The following is a 22,050-nucleotide window of genomic DNA, read 5'->3' on the forward strand; positions in this document are numbered from 1 at the left end:
GAAAAAAAAAAGATGAGTAGATCCCCAAATCCATCTAGCAAATCTTAGAAGTTTGTATGTGGAGGCCTTAACTGGGTTCAGTCATGTATACCATCCAGATGGTCTCAGCACATCGCTATCTCAAGGCTATGTCCTTGGGGCACTTTGGGGAGTGGGGAAAGCAAGTAGAACCCACATTCCAAGGATAGGGGAGAGGGTGAGGAGCTTTTAACTGCTGGGGTCTAGCTCACAGATCAACTGGTAGTCACATCTTCTTGATGACCTTCCCCCACCTAGACATTCCAGAGTTCTTTTAGTAACCACATCTAAACGCTGAGTAGTAATAAAAATTGATCAGCACTTATTGACACTACTGTAGTACTAAATTAGCTTTTCTCTTTGAAGTAGACCTGTTTTATTTTAAAGATTTGAGAGAGAGGGAGAGGGGCTGGGGGGAGGGGCAGAGAGAGGGAGAGAAGCAGACTCCCCTCTGAGCGTGGAGCCCGAGGCAGGGCTCAATCCCATGAACCTGAGATCATGACCCAAGATGAAATCAGGAGTCAGATGCTCAACCAACTAAGCCACCCCAGCACCCCTATGTAGACCTGTCTTAACTTACCTCAAGCTTTTGAGTCAGACAGCCTAAAGGCCTATGTGCCTATACTTTAACGGCCGACACTATACAGAGAATCTATCACATAGGATTCAGACAAGGGCCAGAAAATTTTAGTTATAAATTACAGGTTTGTTTTTTTATTTTGAAAAAGATATACTAGACAAAAAACAACCAGGAATATCAATTTTTGTGACATGATATATATATAAATATATATATACACACAAATATAGGAAATCACATGAAGAAAAAACATACTACGATGTTTGAAACCAAGGCTGGGTTTGAACAAATTTCTGATGAACTACAACTAAAACTTTGTTAAATGACTAGACAATATTAGGTAATGTTCAAGATATTATGGCCAGTCTTCTATATCCAATTTGCAAAAGTCAGCAAAGGAGACTTCAAAACATGATCCCTGGTTGTTCTGGCAGTTTTTTGGCAATGATCTTGCTTCCTTATGAACAACTACTTTACTCAGTCACTGTGTTGAGGTCTTCTTGTGTTAAGGAGTGTGATGAATAAAAGGATCAGTGAACCCTGGTGACAGAGAATGCAACAGCATAAAAATACTGATGCTTCCATTTTTTTTAAAGCAAAAGAAAACACCAAGTCTGAAAATAACCAGAGGTACAGTACTGATACAAATGAATACATACTGAGGCTTAGTATTAGGAATTGTTATTGTACCACTTTTTAAAAAAGATTTATGGGGCGCCTGGGTGGCTCAGTCGTTAAGCATCTGCCTTGGGCTCAGGTCATGATCCCAGGGTCCTGGGATCAAGCCCTGTGTGGGGCTCCCTGCTCTGCGGGCAACCTGCTTCTCCCTCTCCCACTCCCCCCTGCTTGTGTTCCCTCTCTTGCTATGTCCCTGTCAAATAAATAAATAAAAAATCTTAAAAAAAAAAAATTTATTTGAGAGAGGGAGTGTGAGAGAGCACAGAGGGGAGGGGCAGAAGGAGAGGGAGCATGGAGCCTGATGCAGGGCTTAATCCAGGACCCTGAGATCATAAGCTTAACCGACTGACCCTCCCAGGCGCCCCAATGTACCGCTCTTTTATATATACGATAATCTCGGGTAAAATACATGAGCATTTTGTGAGGTAAACGTCTAAAAGTTTTACTATAACGTGCCTTTTTCTGTTCTTGGTTCTACCTTTCTTCTTTGCCTATCCTTAAGGCTGCCAGTGAACACCCTCAGGAATTTCTTCATGTCTCAGGGTTTTGAAGACCACCCCACCCCCACCTTGAGGTTTGATGTTTTGAGGATTCACAGGATTCAGTATATCACTGTATCCATGACTACGATTTATTACAACAAAAGCATACAAAGTAAAACAGCAAAGGAAAAGGTGCAAGGGACAAAGTCCAGGGGAATCCAAGCACAAGCTTCCAGAGTCCTCTGCTAGTGAAGTCACACAGGATATGCTTAATTCTCACAGCAACTAAGGTGTAACATGTGTGAAATGTCTTTCATGGAAGCTCATTAGAAATGCAGTGCCCAGGGTTATTATCATGGGCTAGCCACATAGGTATCTTCTGTTTAACATGTACCAAAATTCTAGACTCCCAGAAGGAAAGGTGTTCAGCACAAACCACATTATACAAACACTTCAGGCATAGTGAGCAACTCATCAGTAATAGCGGAAGGAACCCTGTTGAAATCTAAATTCCTAGAAGCCAGGCAAGGACCAACTTTGTAAGCAAGCCTTTCAAAGGATAGCAGTCAGGCCTGTTATGTTTGCTCTTTTCTATACACTTAGTAACTATCCCACAGGAAAAATCAACATACTTTCACTTGCAAGAAGACTCTTCTAATTCAGAAACAAGCATTTAAAAAGACTATTATGTCTGCCGTCTGAGATATGGCTAATGCATTCATGTTAATAAACTGTCATAGCTGTATTTGATTTTCAAGAGTTTTACTGAAAAGTAGAATGAAAATATATGAAAAACAAAGGAAAACTCAATTTGGTCTCAGTGAACTTGGAATCTTAGTACTTCAGCAGCAGAGCCTCTAAATGCCCGTATTACAACTGGCTAGAAACAGACTTCACATGACTACATATAATTAGGCAAAAACAAACAGTTGACAATCACTTGGCATTAACAGTTTGGACATGAACTTCAGAAGTAAAAGGTAAAGAAGGCATTATAACATCATGTTTATGAAGATAATTTTCTTCTGCTAGTATTTTGGGGATACAAGAGGAAATTTCCTTTTGTTGTTCTCGCCACTTGAGTATATTCTCTGCCAGTTCTTCTGTTTCAGTCACCAACATATCCATTTTTGCTAATGCCATGCTCTGTAGTGTTTGAAAGAAGGGGAAAATAGGAGAAATTACATCTGTCATCAATACATCATTATTGTATCATAAATGGTTATGATAGCAAAATGGTTATGATACCAAAAGTTCACACCTGACCTTTTCTAGCCCCTTAATATAAAGGCTTCTTAAAATTGTGTTCTCCCCACTTATTACAGAACATGCTTTTTATTTATGAGTTCACCTCTCCTTTGTCTTCAATTATCATCTCAAAGATAACGACCCATAATCTATATTGTAAAACCTACCTGCTTCCTAAAATTCAGTCCCATATTTGTCTATTGAATATCTCCACCTGAATGTACATTCAGTATCTCAAACTTTATTTTTTTTATTTTATTTAATTTATGATTTAATTGCAATTCAGCAATGATTGAAGATTTACTCTCTGTGGAAGGCATGTCAGAAAACAGTCATCAGCTTTTTGATTTCTTGATCCTACTCACCCTCAGGTCACCAAGGCTAGCTACTTCATTACTTTGGATGTGTCCCTTGTCCAGAGTAGACACATTCTAGAAACTTGACATCCCAAATCTCAAAGTTTACATAATCTTTTGTTTTCCTATGCTTTAAATCTTTTATCTGAATGCCTGTATTTATTCTCCAAGTTTCTCTGCCTTTGATTCATTTGCCTAGTCCTCTAACCTACAGTTTATCAAACTTTAATGGGTGTAGGAATCACCTGAGGCCAAAGTGGAGTACCACTCTTCCCCAAAAAGGCCAATGCTAATTTTCATGTCTTTCCTCACATTGCTGCTTTGGGCCAAACTATTCTTTCTGATGCAAATTTCACTGATTTTTCAAGATTCAGCTCACTACTAACCTCTACGTAAAACTTTACTGAAGTATTCTTACCCCCATTCTACTCCCAATTTCCCTAAAGTAGAAGCAATCCCTCCCTTTTCTTTGCTTAACAGATAGCATCTTCTTTATAATTCTCTGCTATATCCATTGCACAAAAATATTATAAAATAGAGAGTATCTGAGAGCTCACTAAACCTTGAGAATTTGAGGGCAGGGAGTAGTCGTATCTGTTTATCTCTCCTGATACCTATAGCATAACCCCTTGAACAATAAAGAGAACACATATTTATTAAATATTAGAATAAAACAATATAAAATGACTCCTAGAAAAGCTATAAAAAAGCCATCTTAATTTTAAAAAATAATTCATTTAGAATATTTACCATCAAAAAGTTAAACAAAGGGGCACCTGGGCGGCTCGGTTAAGCGTCCAACTCTTGATTTTGGCTCAGGTCATAATCTCAGGGTTGTAAGATCAAACCCTGCCATCATGCTCTGCACTGGGCGTGGAGCCTGCTTAAGATTCTCTCTCTCTCTCTCTCTCTCCGCCCCTCCCGCCTTCTCCCTCTCTTAAAAAAAAAAAAAAAAATTAAAGAGATCACACATTTGAGATTCTAGTATAAAAGAACTAAAGACAGCCAAATGTAATGTGAAGTAGTTGAGACACTTAAATGCTACTGTTAATACTCACCATTTTCTTTAGATTTTCATCTAAATGTGGGATATTTTTAATTGTTTCAAGATGGTTTTCTAATCTTTCAATGAAAGTTACTGCCAATTCCAGCAAATGTACCATGTCGCTAAAAGAGGGAGAAAAAAGTCAACTATTTTTTTTAGTTACTTTGTGTTCTCTTTTTTCTTTTCAATTAGGACTTTTAATACAAGATAAGAGAATTACAATCAACCCAGGGAGCCAATAATAACCTTTCTGCATTTATGGAAATACCAGTGATAAAAATGTCATTTTCTTTCACTTTAAGCAGAAATTAATTCATCATCCAAACAGAAACAGAGACACAACACTAATCATATCTGGTATCCAACCTAATATTAGACAAAACTTAATGTTAATAATTTTCTCATATAAGTAATTTCCCTAGATTAAATCTCATTCCATTTCCATCTATTCATTCTCCATGAAAGGTGAATATAATAAGGATAATGTACTTGACTGAAACTGCCTACACCTAAAACCACTTTGAATCTTCGCATTTGCAAAATGCTTTAAAATCATTACTCAGTTCTTCTGATATATATAGTGTATAACATATACATTAATGGTATTTTACTATACTGAATAGATAACTGAATATATCCACAAGAATGGGATTTTTACATTTATTCTTTTACTACAAGATAACAAATCTGACACTTAAGAGAGGTACTGATTTGCTAAGGGTCAGCGAGTGAGGCACTGGTGGAGAAAGTTAGCAATCAGATCCCCAGATGTTTGATTCTTTACTATTGTTTATTATTATACTTGCAATACTCGTATGGGGAAAAGAGCAACAGAAAGCATGCCCATTCTATGGATTGGGAAGCTGACGTTAAAACCAATCATTTGCCCAAGGTTTTGAGGCATATAAACAGCAGAAATGAGAGCACAACTCAGTTGGTTTTTTTTCCTTTAGCTGACATGGTTTTCATCTCTCCCTGCTTACACTCCCTAAGAGAATTTTTACATATAGGCAACATTAACACAACAAGTTTACTTCATAGAAAATGGTCTATACATAATAAAAATAATTTTTACCCATCTTACTATATGTTATTGATCTAATTTCTTTCATTGAAGCCATTATATCATTCCCGAAACACACTGCGCAAAAGGAATGTCTTTTTCTTCACCACAGCTTAACTCTTTAAATGCAAAAGATTTTCTTTCTGGTTGTATGTATCAGCATTAAAAATGTTAACAGATAACAGTCACTAATATATTGTTTAATGAATTACACTATGAAATAACTACTAGTCTAAACAAAAAACACCCTCAGGAAATATGTGTAATCATTAGTTTCTACTGTTTAGTTTAACCTGTGATAAACAGCTTCAATAGGCAAGTTTTCCTGGCACATGGGTTTCAACAGTCTTTGCCTGAGGGACCTCTTCTCTTTTAGCACTGCTTCCAAATGATTATTCATGCTTTGCAGAGTATGACACTTCTGAGCTATACAAACCAAAAACAGTAATCATAGTTAGCAATATGACAAGTTTCAAAATCACTAATTATTTTTTGCTTTGGTATGACACTATCAGTGTCAAAAATTAATCCATTTCCCTCCTAAATATCTCCCCTTTGCTATCTTTAATATCAAAACCACTTTGCTTTCAATGATTTTTCTCTTACTTTGCTTGCTGACACCAAATCCAGTGCTAAATTCTTTGTCTACTCTACTCCTAGTTCGGTTTTTATTTTTTAAAAGATTTTATTTATTTATTTATTTGACAGAGAGAGACAAGCGAGAGAGGGAACACAAGTGGGGGAGGAAGCAGGCTTCCCGCTGAGCAGGGAGCCCGATGCAGGGCTCGATCCTAGGACCCTGGGATCATGACCTGAGCCAAAGGTAGACGCTTAACGACTGAGCCACCCAGGCGCCCCCTAATCCAGTTTTTATAGCCAGAGCCGTATTCTTCACATAAAATCTCTTTTCTCATCCCTGCCTCTAACATTCTACGTGAAATTAAAAAATAAACATGTCTTACAAGCTATTTCTGATTATTTCAATATTTTGCCTAGAATTCAGTTAATGGCTACCAACTGACTCTTTTAAATTTTTATTTTGAAAAATTTCAAACTTACAGAAAAGTTTCATTGAACTCCCACATACATTTCACCTAGACTCACCAACTGTTAACATTTAGCTACATTTTTTTTTTTCTCCACATACTCAATACATGTATTTTTTCTGACCCATTTGAGAGTAAGTTGTAGATACCATGAACTTCTACCCCTAAAACTTCAGCATGTATTTCCCCACATAGGAACATTCTCTTATGTAACTATAGTATCAAATTCAGAAAATTTAACAATGGTACAATACTACCAGTATTTAATACAGTCCATATTGACATACGACCAAGTAACTCAGTAACATCCCTTACAGTAAAATAAATCTGTAATCAAGTATTCAATCCATGACCACATTGCGCTTTGGCTGTTGAGTCCCTCTAGTCTCCTTTAATCTGGAAAGTTCCTCAGCTTTTCTTTGTCTTCAAGCTTTCCTGAATTGGAGGAGCTCCTACCTGGGTCACTTTTCATGCTATTTGCACTAGTCAAACCAACAGGACTTCTATTTGAGCACAGAATAGAAGACTTTATTAGCTTTGGGGCAATACCTGAAAAAATTATGGTATATCATAATGTATGATTAAGGTAATCCAAGAAAAAGTTGAAATTCCAATGATTACCCATTTCATCAAATTACTTACCCAAAAAGGAAGGATGAACAACATCTGCTGTATCTTTTTCTAGTCTTAAAAGTTCAATTTCCAGGTTTTTCTACATTAAGAAGAAAAATAACACTTAGCTCACGTAGAATGCTGCCTGAAGGCTTAAACTTTAGTAAAAAAGGCATAGTCTTTAACCCATGAATATTGAGGCGGGGGAGAGAGGAGGATTCATTATGAGAGCCCAGGGGATTTACTGAAGATTTTCATTTTGGTGTTCAAGCCCTATTGCTGCTACTGCTACTACTACTAACTACTACTATGACTATTACTACAAATAAGTAAAAACTTATCCAGCTATGTGCTAGACAATGTTCTAAGTGCAAGAGAACTGCTGCTGGAATCAATTTTTTTTCCTGTACTAGAAATAGAAAGTAAAAAGTCCAACATAATTTACCTGGTAGATTTCAGCTTGAATATCTGTGATCTGCTGTAGTCTGGAGAAGTTTGCAAAGTAAGAAGCTGATTTCTTGGATATATTTAACATCTCCTATTGGTAAATGAACAGAGAAAGCAGCAGTGTGTCACAAAAAGTTTCTGTGTGCATTGGAATAGCATACCCATGGGCTTAAAACATGAGGATTTATTATGTCCAACACTGCCTTTGAAAAATGAAGTACAGAGTTTAACAGTAGCAATGTATATTTCCTGTTTTTATGTTTTTGGGGTTTTTTTAAAGATTTTATTTATTTATTTGACAGAGAGAGACACAGTGAGAGAGGGAACGCAAGCAGGGGGAGTGGGAGAGGGAGAAGCAGGCCTCCCACCAAGTGGGGAGCCCAACGCGGGGCTCGATCCCAGGACCCTGAGACCATGACCTGAGCCAAAGGCAGACACCTAACGACTGAGCCACCCAGGCGCCCCATATTTCCTGTTTTTAAAATATTCACTGTCTGGGTACCTGAGTAGCTCAGTGGGTTAAGCGTCAGACTCTTGGTTTTGCCTCAGGTAGTGATCTTGGGGTCCTGAGATTGAGCCTGGCGTTATCCTCTGTGCTCATCGTGGAGTCTGCCTGGGATTCTTTCCCTCTTCCTCTCCCTCCCCCTCTGCCCCTCAGCCTGCACATGCTCTCTCATTTTAAAATAAATAATCTTTTTTTTTTTTTAAGATTTTATTTATTTATTCGAGAGAGAGAGACAGAGTGCAGGGAGCCCAATAGGGGGCTCGATCCCAGGACACTAGGATCATGACCCCAGCTGAAAGCAGACACTTAACTGACTGAGCCATCCAGGCGCCCCTAAATAAATCTTTAAAAAAAAAAAAAAGAATTATGTTCTTAAAAAAAAAAAAAGGCACTAAATATTCACGATCACAAATCCTTTGGCCAAATATTTAAAAATTAGAAAAACAAGACAATCACTTTGCCTATTTCCTAAAGTACTATGCACAATACATCTGAATTAGTGACAGCTATCAGAGAAGGCTAAGGTTAAGAAGGATGAGCTTGAGGTTGTTGGAGAATTACCTCTACACAAATCAACAAAACCTGGTTTCTGACCTTTCTGGGGCTAAAATCAAATACTTTCCCACCATGGAATCATTTATCTGATTCATTAAATGACCTCTATTTGCTATAACTCATTCATACTGTCTCTTTTCACATACTCACTCTCTTAAAGGAATGTTTTGTCCAGGTGGAATTATTCTGCTAAAAAGCTTACCCGCTCCTTTTTATCCTTTAATTCCATGCAAAATATTGCTTGCATATATTGCCTCCTTAAATTGCAGGTTACTTCAGAATAAGAATATTGTTCATCCCCTGGCTTGATCCATAATTTTCTGTATCCTCTTCTTTTTTTCAAGAATATTAGCACATTTAGAGATCTTTAGAGATCTTATAGGCAAAGGGTTGGGAAATGATAGTCCATGAACTAAATGCAGCCCACTGCCTGTTTCTGTACAGCCCATAAGCTAAGAATGGTTTTTATATTTTTTAATGCTGGGTAAAAAAGAAAAACAGTGTTTTATGACACATGAAAACAACATGAAATTCAAATTTCAGGATCCAGAATAAACTCAACTGCTCCCATTCATTTACTTATTATCTCTGGCTTCTTTCATACTACAATAGACTAGATGAAACCATATTGACCTAAAAGCCTCAGATACTTACCCTCTCTGGTCCTTAACAGCAAAAATTTGCTGACCAAAGATAACCAATTTTATAAGCATTTACTGAGTAAGACAATCGAAGATTGAAGAATGGATGGGAAGGAAAAGGTATTCTAGTACTAACATGTATGTGAAAAGGAGGGGAAGATGAATCTGAAAACATAGTTTCCTACATAATCGTGGAAGATCTTGATAGCTGTGACAAGCAATTATAATGCAGGAAATGAGAGTAATTCAAGGTTTCCTGGTGAAGAAGTAACATGATCATATATAATACATATTTTAGAAATGTAAATGGGGATAGTATGGAAAATAAAACTAATGAGGTTGGGGGGACAGTAAGGAATAGGGAGTGACTACTTAATGAGTATGGGGTTTTCCCTGGGGATGATAAAAAAAACTTTTGAAAATAGTTTCACAACATTGTGACTGTACTTCATGCCACTGAATTGTACACTAAATTTAAGATGGTTAAAATGGTAAATTTTATGAGCATTTTACCACCAAAAAAACTCGCCACTGGGGTGCCTGGGTGGCTCAGTCATTAAGCGTCTGCCTTCGGCTCAGGTCATGATCCTGGAGTCCTGGGATCTAGCCCCGCATCGGATCAAGCCTCCCATCGGGCTCCCTGCTCAACAGGGAGTCTGCTTCTCCCTCTGCCCTTTACCCTGCTCATGCTCTCTCTCAAATAAATAAAATCTATTAAAAAAAACAAACAAACCCATCACTCTGGTAACTAGCCAACAACATAAAACAAACAAACAAAAATACTAGGTGAGAGATAGGACTGGAGGTTGAATATTTAGACAAGTGGCTACTACAGCATTCCAGGTGAGAAGATGAGAATGTGGACTAGGTCAGTAGCAGTTAAAAAAGGAAAAGGAAGGCAGAGATGTGAATCCCTGGAGAGATGAAATGGATAAATCCTGGTTGATATGGGGTACTAGGGATAAAGTCAAGTCAATATTGACTCTGAGGGGACGCCTGGGTGACTCAGTCGGTTAAGCGTCTGCCTTCGGCTCAGGTCATGATCCCAGGGTCCTGGGATCGAGTCCCGCATTGGGCTCCTTGCTCAGCGGGGAGCCTGCTTCTCCCTCTGCCTGCCACTCCCCCTGCTTGTGCTCTCAATATATCAAATAAATAAAATCTTAAAAAAAAAAAAATATTGACTCTGAGGATCCCTAGTGACTGGACAGAAAAATACGCCACGCAATGAGGAAGGTAACACAAGATACTTTACTGATGGCAAAATTGAGGTTTGGGGGAGCAAAGTATTAGTTTAATTTCATTCTATAAATATATATCATGGCTGAAATGAGGATGAATCTATTCTACTGAATTTCCATCATATCAGCATAACTCTTTTACTCTTCTTGTCTGCTCTTAGGTAGAAGGTAAATAAAAAGTAAAACATCTCCCATTTCTCACTGTAACTTACTCATTCTCTGGTATCTCTTCTTCCCTCCTTGTGTATATGCTAATCTTAACTACACACATGGAAACTAGTAAACTGTTGGGTTCAACAGCAGGGTAATGGAACTTAGCCAAGAACATGTAAGAGAAACCAATGGAAAATAACAATGTTCAACGGAAAGCCAAAAGGAGAGAGGAAAGAAAGAGTAGCCAAATTTCTCTAATAAATAGAAATTCTAGCTACTTGAGGATTGTGACTTAGCCTTATATCTTAAAAAAAAAAAAAAGGCAAGGATTGGGGAATACAGAAAAGTTTTTACTGTTGACTACTGCTATATTATATTATATACTTTACATGCCAGTAGGGTAAAGGGACACTGAAGATGAAAGGATCCTGAAAAGGGAGTCTGTTTAAGGTATTTCCGTTCATTCTGTTGCTAGGCACAAGAAGCTGAAATCCAAGACTTTTATGTATAATATAAAAATCCTGATAACACTGTGTACAAAAAATATATATGTATAAACTTGTGTCTTTGGGCATCCTTTCTTCTTTTTTGTCCTTTCTACTTCATACTGAATTCTAGCTGAGGGACATTAAAAGGGAGACGTATAGCAGAGAAATTAAAAGCAGAGGCTTTAAAATGGGGGAGGGGATATAGAGGTGGGCAGGACACACTGAGAAAATAAGATTTATATATATAAATGTATAAACATACATATAAATATGTAAACTATATATATATGCCTATATATATCTCTATATAAGGTATGTATATATGTATTTGATTGAGCTATCATGACTCACTAAAGCTTGCCAGAAAAATAGCTAGGATGTAAGGCCAATAAAGCAGTCCTAGGGCAATCAAGGGCGCCTGGGTGGCTCAGTCGTTAAGTGTCTGCCTTCGGCTCAGGTCATGATCCCAGAGTCCTGGGATCGAGCCCCGCATCGGGCTCCCTGCTCCGCGGGAAGCCTGCTTCTCCCTCTCCCACTCCCCTGCTTGTGTTCTCTCTCTGTCTCTCTCTCTGTCAAATAAACAAATAAAATCTTTTTAAAAAAAAGCAATCCTACGGCATAAACAAAAACAAATACCCCATTTATCCTACAGAGAGTTACCTATACCTTTCTTTCACTAAATCATTCCTTAATGGATATAGATCAAAACAAAACAAAACTCAAACAAGCTATATTTTCTGGAAGAGTTGCATCATATCACAATTTTAAGCATCACTTGATTTTTTAATGCAAATGGGATGATGTGCACTTAAGGGATAGACTAAAGAGATCATATAACATTATTTTGAAAGAACCAATGCTAAATCCTTCTAATAAGAATAGATTTTCATATGTAAAGTTTGCTTAAAGTAAAATCATACTACAAATCTGTGAAGTTTCCTCATTGGGACTAGTTGTGTAGTAAGATTGTAAGATGGTCTTAAAGAGCTATGGATTGGCAGATTTTACCTGAGGCAAAACAGGTTAACTGTCTAATTAGTGCCAGTTGGACACTAGGAAGAGCCTCTTCAAAACAACTTCTACCCCAACAAACAGCTGACTTATCAATGTCAAAATTCTCTTACGTGTTTATTTCTCAAACCAATACACTCTAGAGGGAGTCCCAAATGTCTTACAGTATGAGTTTACCAAATTACTTTGTTACAGAACTAAACAATGCACTGAGACTACCAGGTGATTTGGTAGGAAGAAAACACATAAGAGAAGGTGAGAACTGAGGGAGTGCTGTAGTTATGTTTTGCCTATTTTCCAATGCATTCATCTGTACCCCTCCCCCAAAATCCTTAAATTCTGGTTACTAGAACCTCGACTAATCTACAAGAATTCTTCATCAGAAGTTTAAACTCTCAAGATATTGTCATAGTATCATCTACCACAGTTCATCTTAGAGATGATACAATGTGTCAGAAAAGGGAGCGCTCTGTGATCTATTTCACTGGTTGAGTGACCTTGGGTAAATTTCTTGGTCTCGGGGCGCCTGGGTGGCTCAGTCACTTAAGAGTCTGCCTTCAGCTCAGGTCATGATCCCGGGGTTCTGGGATCAAGCCCCACATCAGGCTCCCTGCTCGGCGGGAAGCCTGCTTCTCCCTCTGTCTCTGCCCCTTCTCCCCACTCGTGATCTCTTTCTTTCTCTCACTTTTTTTTTTTTTAAAGATTTTTTTTTTTTTAATTTATTTATTTGGCAGAGAGATAGCACAAGTAGGCAGAGTGGCAGGCAGAGGGAAAGGGAGAAGCAGACTCTCCGCTGAGCAGGGAGCCTGATGTGGGGCTCGATCCCAGGACCCTGAGATCATGACCTGAGCCGAAGGCAGACGCTTAACTGACTGAGCCACCCAGGCGCCCCTCTTTCTCTCACTTTCAAAAAAAAAAAAATTTCTTGGTCTCCTTACGCCTTAGTTCCATTAAAAAAAAAAAAAGATTTATTTATTTATTTGAGAGAGAGAGCGCGCGCGCGCAAGTGAGCAGGAGGGGCAGAGAGGGAGAGGAGAATGGTAGACTCCCTGCTAAGCGCGGAACCCCAGGTGGGGCTCCATGCCAGGGCCCTGGGCCAAAATCAAGAGTCAAGAGTCGGAGGCTTAATCAACGGAGCCACTCAGGCGCCCCTTTACTTTCTTCATCTTACAAATAGTGTACAGTAGGGGCGCCTGGGTGGCTCAGTTGTTAGGCGTCTGCCTTCGGCTCAGGTCATGATCCCAGGGTGCTGGGATCGAGCCCCGCATCGGGCTCCCTGCTCCGCGGGAAACCTGCTTCTCCCTCTCCCACCCCCCCCCGCTTGTGTTCCCTCTCTCGCTGTGTCTCTCTCTGTCAAATAAATAAAATCTTAAAAAAAAAAAAACAGTGTACAGTAGGAGCGCCTGGGTGGCTCCCTGGGTTAAGCCTCCCGCTCTTGATTTCGGCTCAGGTCCTAATCTCAAGGTCCTGGTATGGAGCCCCACCCCCTGCTCAGCTGAGCAAGGAGTCTGCTTGAGATTCTTTCCCTCTGCCCCTCCCCACCCTCTTTCTCTTTTATAAATAAATAAATCTGTAAAAAAAAAAAAAGTGTAAGGTACAATTCTCTAATGACTCTTCTAAGTATACAAAGTTATGTATTTTCCATAAATCTTCCATCATGTTCATACAGCTAATCTCTGCGTATGATTTTACCTTTCTACTTCTCCGTTTCCTTTTTAGCGAAAATCCTCAACTTGCTCGTTATCTCAAATTTTCTTTCCCCCATCTCACTTTCCCCATTCCCTTGTCACTTGGATTCCATTATTCCCTCATATCTTTAATTTCTCCTAAAACTACAACCGCTGGGACTAATCTGCCTCTTCTCTGATAATTACTCCCCTCCTGCATTCACGTTCCAAGGTCTTTCGGGTCTTTCTCAACATTTTAAAAAATTTCTTTATTTTTTGCCTTTAAAGTTGCATGCTTCCCCTGACGCTCTCCTGTACCCAGCGTCTCCCGCCCCAAATATGCTTCAATACCTCACACAAACAAGCGTTGTTTGGCAACGTTTGTGTTTTAACACTTACCCGTATTTCCCAACCCCGCACCCATTACAATATACAGGCGGTATCACTGGGTGAGAAAAAAGCGGGGGAAGACTGATCTTTATTATCTCTCACGAACTGACCCAGGATAACTCGCCCGCAGACACCTGAAACTCGTCTACTCAGAGCCCCGCTTTGGCACAACCACTGCAGAACCGTCGCTACTGTTGCCTGGAAGGGCCTCCACCTGCCTCTACTCCGGCACAGCCCCCACCCAGCACCACCACCTCACAGCCATCTTCTGTCGCCACCGCCGGCACCCCCCTAATGACGCCATCGCCGCCCACGCACCTGAGTGACCATCCCCGAAGCTACAAAATGGTCCAGCAGCAGCCCGGCAGCACTTGGCGCGGACGCGGAATCCCAAGGGTTCGCAGCAGCCATGGCTGGGACCCACCTCCCGGGCTGGCGCGAAAAGTGAGTGGAAAGTACGGAGAACGCGCGGCGCGGATCGATGACGTCACAGGGCGTTTCAGCCCGGGCGGAAGCCCGGCGAGCGCATCCCGGGAGAGAGCGGGCCGCGGCTCTTCCCTTGCTTAAGCCGGCTGTGAGCTGAGGGGTAGGAGACGAGTCCGGCCCTCCCTGATTGTTCGTAGGCTCCAGCGGCGTCAGGCCTCGGAACAGCTGTAAAAGCTGTTGGCCCTGGTGGTCTGGTTGTTCTTCCCTTTCTTCCTTGCCACTTTTAATTGGTCCCCAAGATCTGGGCGTCGGCAGGAGGTGACAGCTTGGGCACGAGACCCAGCCGAGAGGCGGATGGGGTGGCTGGATGCCTGGACTGAGCGGTGACAGCTGCGCTTCCTTCCTGCAGGGACCTGAGCCGCGGCCCTAGGATGGGAAACAGTGCCCTCCGCGCTCATGTGGAAACCGCGCAGAAAACTGGTGTCTTTCAGCTTAAGGACCGTGGGCTGACCGAGGTGAGACTGGGAGGGGACCGACCAGGGAAATTAAAGGGAGAGGGACGGCGGGGGTGGTGAAGTTAATCGGTGAGGAATTCTCCGCGCTGTGAACCCCTTTCTCCAGTTCCCCTCAGAGTTGCAGAAGCTGACCAGCAACCTAAGGACCATCGACTTGTCCAACAACAAGATCGAGAGCCTACCGCCTATGATTATAGGAAAGTTCACTCTGCTGAAGAGCCTCTCCTTGAACAACAACAAACTGAGTATGGCTTTTGCGCCTGGGAAGCTTTTGCTAGTGATCAGCTGTTAAGAAGGGTGGTTTTCTCTTACAAGCTGATTTTTGTTGTTGTTATGAAACCGTACTGAGAGCTCAAGACGCAGGAGGATATCAGAGTCCTTGAAGCTATCTCTTGTAATTACATCTACCCGCCTCCTCTGGTGGTGTAATGATTGGTACTGGCTTAATTTGGACTTGAAAGGAAAGACCATCTTTGGGATGTAATGTAAACAGAGCTAATTTTGCTGCTAATTTAGAAAGGGGGATGGAATGGGATGGGGAGGGCCTAACAAATGCCACAAAATTGCTGTCGGATTCTGCAGAGGTCCTTTTACAAAAGGAGCCCAATATACACATAAATACTTTCCTGTATTTTGATGGCACCCTCACTTTCTGAAGACTATGTTGGTAAAATGCAATACTTAAAAATGGCACATGTGGGAATTTTTTTTTTTTTTTTAAAGATTTTATTTATTTATTTGACAGACAGAGACAGCGAGAGAGGGAACACAAGCAGGGGGAGTGGGAGAGGGAACACAAGCAGGGGGAGTGGGAGAGGGAGAAGCAGGCTTCCCGCCGAGCAGGGAGCCCGATGCGGGGCTCGATCCCAGGACCCTGGAACCATGACCCGAGCTGAAGGCAGACGCTTAACGACTGAGCCACCCAGGCGCCCCCTCATGTGGGAATTTTATGTGTATCAGTAGGAGGCATATAAGGTGGCCATATAGTTTTTCTAAACTTTGTCTAAGGTATGTCTCAGCTGTATCAGATTCAGGTTTTTAATTTTTTTCTTTGCCAGCTATTCTTCCTGAGGAGTTATGCAATCTGAAAAAACTAGAGATGCTAAGCCTAAACAACAATCACTTGAGAGAGCTACCATCTACCTTTGGGCAACTGGCAGCCCTCAAGACCCTGAGCCTCTCTGGGAACCAGCTACGGGCACTACCACCACAGCTCTGTAGCCTACGGCACTTGGATGTGGTGGATCTCTCCAAGAACCAGATTCGGAGCATACCTGACACAGTGGGGGAGCTGCAGGTCATCGAACTCAATCTCAACCAGAACCAGGTCTAGAGCTTAAGGGTTTTTTCCTACATCATGTGGATTTACAGTCTCCTGTTTAATCCATTCTTTTCTAAACTGTAGTCATGGAGCTGGGTATCAGGCTAGATGAGCAGTATAGTCCATGGGCTGGACTAATTTCAAAGCTAAAAGCTATGGAATTAGTTGAGACACTGCGTGTTTGTGTGTTGTGTAGGTGTTTTTAGGAGAGTGGGATGCGTAATGGGGTGAGATAATTTCAAAAGTTAAACTGTCTCACAAATCTTGGAGAATTCAGATCCTCCACAAATATGCCTCTAATCACCTAGCAAGGTGCTATGTTGGGTGGAGTGGAAAAGAGGCTTTAACTCATAGGTTCTTGGAGTTGGACAAGAGATAATTCATTGTCCCTTTTTTGACATCTTTGTCAAGTGTGTCCTGCTTATACTGAAAATTCATAACTGACAGGCTTTCTGGCCCATTTCATTGTTGGACAGCTTTAATTGAAATATTTGAAATTTGTTTCCATTACTTTGGAAGCTCTGGTTAATATGTATCTGACTGGAGAAATAATCCTTGGTCTAGACATAAGGCTTAAATGATGAAACATTAAACATAGTGAGACTAGGTGGCCTTTAATTTTTTAGTGCCTACAGTTCTAGATTTGCACGGTCCAATACAATAGCCACATATGGCTGTTAAAATTCATTTAATAAATAAAATCTTAAAAAATAATAATAATAAATTAGATTTAAAAATTAAGTTCCTCTCTTGCCACTAGCTATATTTCAAGTGCTCAAAAGCCGGATGTGGCAACCATACTGAACCACAAAGATATAGATTTCAATCACTGCCAAGTTTTATTGTATAAAACTGTTCTAGATTGTAGTGATCTTACATTATGATAAAATTCAGTCTGTCTTTGAGTAGATTGCCTCACCTTTTCCGTGAAAGTGGATATTCTTGTATGTTGAGCTTTTGGGGAAAAAAAAATGTGAATATTTGAAAAAAACTTCTGGGAAAACATTGTTCAAGAAATACTAGCTGCACACTCACCCCATTCACCTAGGCTGCTGCCCTATAATCACTGGTTCTGATTTTAGCGTGGACCACATTAACCAGAAGAGCTTGTGAAGAGATCACTGGGCCCCTACCCTCTGTGTTTGCGATTGAGTAGGTCTGGAGTGGGGTCTGAGAATTTACTTTTTTTTAAATTTTTTTATTTTTTATTATTTTTAAATTTTTATTATTTTTTAAAGATTTTATTTATTTGACAGAGAAATAGAGAGAGAGCACAGATAGTCAGAGTGGCAGGCAGAGGGAGAGGGAGAAGCAGGCTCTCCGCGGAGCAGTGAGCCTGATGCGGGGCTCAATCCCAGGGCCCTGGGATCATGACCTGAGCTGAAGGCAGACGCTTAACCAACTGAGCCACTCAGGCACCCCTAAAATTTTTTTATTAACATATAATGTATTATTTGTTTCAGGGGGAGAATTTACATTTTTTAAGGTTTTTATTGGGATGCCTGGGTGGCTCAGTTTCTTAAGGGTCTGCCTTCCGCTCAGGTCATGATCCCAAGGGCCCTGGGATCCAGTCCCCCATCGGGCTCCTTGCTCAGTGGAGCCTGCTTCTCCCTCTGCCTGTCCCTCCCCCTGCTTGTGCACGTGAGTGCTCTCTCTGACAAATAAAATCTTTAAAAAAAAATCAAAAGATTTTTATTTTAGAGAGAGCGCGTGCATGTGCACACACAAGCAAGGGGAGGGGCAGAGGGAGAGAATCTCAAGAAGACTCCTGGATGAAGGTGGAGTCCAAGGTGGGGCTCCATATCACAACCCTAAGATCATGACTGGAGCCGAAATCAAAAGTCGGACACTGAACCGACTGAGCCACCCAGGCGCCCCTGAGAATTTATATTTCTAACAAGTTCCCAGGTGATGGTCTGAAATGATACCAGGTAGAGTAAATATAATTTGGTGACTTGGAGCATTTAAAGGGCAAAAGAAGTGAATGAATCAAAGATAATTGTTCAAGGGCCTAAAAGAGTGGTGCTACTGAGTGGACAAGCTGAGTCAATTATGATGGTGACTCATCCCAACAGAAATGTTTTATTAAAAATTGGAGACATGGGAGTGGAATAGACACGAGTAGATATGAATATAGATACAGATTTTCAGGTCTTAACAGAACTGATAGCTTTAAGAAAGGATGAGCTTTGGGGCGCCTGGGTGGCTCAGTTGGTTAAGCAACTGCCTTCGGCTCAGGTCATGATCCTGGAGTCCCGGGATCGAGTCCCGCATCGGACTCCCTGCTCAGTGGGGAGTCTGCTTCTCCCTCTGATCCTCCCCCTCTCATGCTCTCTGTCTCCCATTCTCTCTCTCAGATAAATAAATAAATAATCTTTAAAAAAAAAAAAAAAAGAAAGGATGAGCTTTTTAGGAGGAAGTTTAGAAAGAAGATCCAATATTAGAGACTTCTGCTTGAAAATGTCCATAGGAACAAGAGGGCGGGGGAGCCAATAATCAGCAATAATTCAAAAGAAGAAAAGTCCAATATTTAGGTACAAGGAGTTTCAAAAAAGTGGTAGATGATAGTCAAATCCAATAGGGAATGAGGACAGTGAATCCTTGACTTTGGCAGTATAGCGGTCAGCATCTATGTACACATAAAAGATTGGCAGTAAATGTAAATGCACCAAAATGTTTATGGTGGTAGATTAGAGATAACTTTTTTCTTTAAACTTATGTGATGCTCAAATTTTCTGTAATGAACAGTGCTTTTATTAGGACACTTTTGTTTCTAAAAAGCTACCAGTAACCTTCAAACAGCATCTTTTTCCAAAAAGTGGAGGAGTAACAGAAGCTAGATAGCATAGGCTTTGGAAATGGGTAGGTGGTGAGAAAATGGAGGCGGTAAAAGAAAGAACTAGGACAAATGGTCAAGTTTTTGTTTTAATTTAGTAAAAAAAAAAAAACCACATAAAAAACATTATAGTAGTGCTTTTACTTTTTCCTATGATTCTTTTTTGTCGTTCAATAGATATCTCAGATCTCAGTAAAGATATCTTGCTGTCCTCGCCTTAAAGTTCTTCGCCTGGAAGAGAACTGTCTTGAGCTCAGCATGCTTCCACAGAGCATTCTCAGTGATTCCCAGATCTGTCTGCTTGCTGTGGAAGGCAACCTTTTTGAAATAAAGAAACTTCGAGAACTGGAAGGATATGATAAGGTATGTATTAGTGTACTTCGTCATTGTTCCAGAGATAATGGTGAAGTAACCCACATAAACATTTATAGCTACAGGATGTATGCATAATCCTGTTTATGTCAACAGGATTTGTTCCCCATTTTGGAGGTGGATTCTAAAAATTAGCCAAATGGTATTGTGCCAAGGTAACTTTTCCTCCAGGTAGCTTATTGTAAAGCATTTTGTCTTTTGATGGGTGTCTTATTAAAATATAAGGGAAAAACCCCAAAGCTATGTGCTTTAAATTTGCATTTAGAATAGGTCGATTTTTAAGGAAATGAAAAAGACCATATCCAATAAAAATCTAAATGAAAAAAATATCACAAAATTCTAATAAAAAAAATAGGCTAATATTTGCTTGTGCCAAAATACCACATATTCTTCTTTTATGATTTTTAGTACATGGAGAGGTTCACAGCCACTAAGAAGAAGTTTGCATGATGTTCTCCAGGAGCACGGGAACCTTACAGGACACTGACATGGAATCTCTTGCAATCTGGCTGAATCAAAGGCTCCTGTTGTTGTCAAGGATTATCTGCAGTAAGGAGAGGATACTCCCGCAGATACTTCAATGATCTTTTCCCTTTCCAGGGCTCGTCTTAAGCAAGCTAAAAAATCAAGGGACAGTAAGAGTCCTCCATTTTGAGTCATGGATAAGGGTAAAGGACAGTGTTGATCATCAAAACCACCATTAGTCTGGCTTTAAGAAAAACAGTAGCTCATTGCTATTTATACAATGAGGGGATGCTGCTTGGTCACAGAATCACTCCGTATCACAGCTTGAAATTTCATGTTTAGTTTCAGTGTATGAACTTTCATAAAGTCAGTTGCCATTCCACCTGTGTTAACATTTCATATTTTTATGAAATATAGTTTGTGAGAGGCTACTATGGTTAATCTAGGATTTATGATTTTATTTCAGTCCATCAGTTCAATTGCAGTGTGTATACTTGGAATTTAGAATGTACATAAATATGTGACTGTCTTGATTAAAAGTATATTTTGTCGGAGAAGCACCAACACACTAAGAGATGTTCCCCAAGGCTGCAGTAGCAAATTTTTTACTATTGCATGTGCCTTACTGGTAGAGGGCTCTGAAGAGCTAAAACCACATATGCAAAATTTGTAAGATACAAAGGGTTGTAATAATCAAGATTTTCCTGAAGCTTTGTTAGAAATAATGTCTTATTTCTGGTAATCCTTTTCCCTTTTTGTGTTTATAATTCTACTAATCAAATTACCTATCAAAAATCTCCTACAATATTTTAAAATAACCTATGTTTATAAAGTTTATTCTCTGGATGAGAGAATATACTAAATAAAGAATTTTTAATGAACTTTGGCTGGAAAAAGTGCTAATCCTCAAAGGAAGAAGACAGGAGAACTTTAACCTGTATGTGGCCCTTTGTTTGAAAGTAAACTGATTAGAAAGAAATGTTTCATAAGGTGCAGGAGTACTGAAATGCCTTCATGTGACTGATAAGCATTTTGCAGTACTAAAACCATGCTTATTAAGAGAAACTGAAAGTACAAAGGTAGATGATGCCAGGTTGTTACTGACATGAACATTTCAGAAACTACCACTCTCAAATTTCTGAGGTTTTGCCTTTGGCAGGGCAATTTAGCATGTATTGTCAGTTCTTGTTTTATAAACCTAGTTTAACCATTAAGTCAGTAGATCACAACAGCTTAGTGTTTATATGAGGAAGTCTCTCTGACTTTAAATCTGATCCGTATTCTAAATCTGATCCATATTCTCTATTTCCCATGTTATTTTCTGTTTCTCAACATGGGGAGGGATGGGCTGCCAGTTTATCGTTAGCAACTGAGTTTTGCTTTTTGTAAACTTCAATGCTTAATCTTTTTGGTCTACTAAACAATGTTTCTCTAGATTTTTTATCAGTGCTTAACATCTAATAAATCAGAGCTTCTAAAGTAAACAACTTAAATGTCCCCAGACATTTAATTAATTGGAGTTAAAAATATCCCCCATCTCTGAGAATCAGTGACTGCTAGCTTTCACAACTTGTACCTAGCCTTATTTCCAGATACCCTTTCTTCACTCTTATTTAACCTGCCCAGTCATACCAGATTATTCTGCTCCTTAAACCCACAGTGCAGTGTCTCCCCTGTAACTGCCTTTACATTGTTTGCTCAGTCAGGAATGTCTGCTCTCACTAACGTGCTCCATCTATCTAAAACCCATTTTAAGTCTAAGCCAAATTAATTGCTCCCCCATCTGTTATGATAGCACTTCTCACATTCTATATTCATCTGTTTCTTGCTAGAATGAGCTACTTGTGCGCAGGAACTATGTAAAGTAACATGCCCAGATTTATAACGCACAA

The 22,050-nt window shown here is 40.0% G+C and overlaps 2 protein-coding genes across 5 annotated transcripts; one reads left to right on the plus strand and one right to left on the minus strand.

The window, feature by feature from the left end:
- Positions 1–1,885: 1,885 nt before the first annotated feature.
- On the minus strand, positions 1,886–14,673 carry HAUS2 (HAUS augmin like complex subunit 2). Of its 2 annotated transcripts, XM_036084645.2 has the most exons (6): positions 14,542–14,673; positions 7,574–7,666; positions 7,159–7,228; positions 5,764–5,896; positions 4,421–4,529; positions 1,886–2,904 (listed from the first exon to the last, which is right to left on the minus strand). In XM_036084645.2, exons 1-6 carry the CDS (start codon positions 14,632–14,634, stop codon positions 2,695–2,697), a joined length of 708 nt encoding a protein of 235 aa, XP_035940538.2. In that variant the 5' UTR covers positions 14,635–14,673; the 3' UTR covers positions 1,886–2,694. The 2 variants fall into 2 exon arrangements, with proteins under 2 accessions (XP_035940538.2, XP_035940540.2); XM_036084647.2 differs by lacking the exons at positions 5,764–5,896; positions 14,542–14,673 and having other exon boundaries at positions 7,574–7,641.
- Positions 14,562–21,645, plus strand: LRRC57 (leucine rich repeat containing 57). Of its 3 annotated transcripts, none has more exons than XM_036084638.2 (6): positions 14,562–14,667; positions 15,059–15,164; positions 15,271–15,409; positions 16,223–16,491; positions 19,499–19,684; positions 20,102–21,645. In XM_036084638.2, the coding sequence occupies exons 1-6, from the start codon at positions 14,633–14,635 to the stop codon at positions 20,141–20,143; spliced, it is 777 nt and encodes a 258-aa protein (XP_035940531.1). In that variant the 5' UTR covers positions 14,562–14,632; the 3' UTR covers positions 20,144–21,645. The 3 variants fall into 3 exon arrangements, with proteins under 3 accessions (XP_035940531.1, XP_035940533.1, XP_035940532.1); XM_036084640.2 differs by lacking the exon at positions 14,562–14,667 and adding an exon at positions 14,681–14,809; XM_036084639.2 differs by lacking the exon at positions 14,562–14,667 and adding an exon at positions 14,794–14,967.
- The last annotated feature ends 405 nt before the right edge of the window (positions 21,646–22,050 follow it).

The sequence above is a fragment of the Halichoerus grypus genome, chromosome 8 (genome assembly GCF_964656455.1).
Source record: "Halichoerus grypus chromosome 8, mHalGry1.hap1.1, whole genome shotgun sequence".
Taxonomy (NCBI): Eukaryota; Metazoa; Chordata; class Mammalia; order Carnivora; family Phocidae; genus Halichoerus; species Halichoerus grypus.

Excerpts from the sequence above, each read along its gene's own strand:
- HAUS2 (XM_036084645.2), bottom strand. The coding sequence starts at position 14,634 with ATGGCTGCTGCGAACCCTTGGGATTCCGCGTCCGCGCCAAGTGCTGCC. Across the intron at positions 7,229-7,573 it reads TTCAAGCTGAAATCTACCAG|AAAAACCTGGAAATTGAACT; the intron begins GTAAATTATGTT and ends TTCTTAATGTAG. Across the intron at positions 4,530-5,763 it reads ATTGAAGCTGTTTATCACAG|CGACATGGTACATTTGCTGG; the intron begins GTTAAACTAAAC and ends TCCCTCTTTTAG.
- LRRC57 (XM_036084638.2), top strand. The coding sequence starts at position 14,633 with ATGGCTGGGACCCACCTCCCGGGCTGGCGCGAAAA. Across the intron at positions 15,410-16,222 it reads CTTGAACAACAACAAACTGA|CTATTCTTCCTGAGGAGTTA; the intron begins GTATGGCTTTTG and ends TTTCTTTGCCAG. Across the intron at positions 16,492-19,498 it reads TCAATCTCAACCAGAACCAG|ATATCTCAGATCTCAGTAAA; the intron begins GTCTAGAGCTTA and ends GTCGTTCAATAG.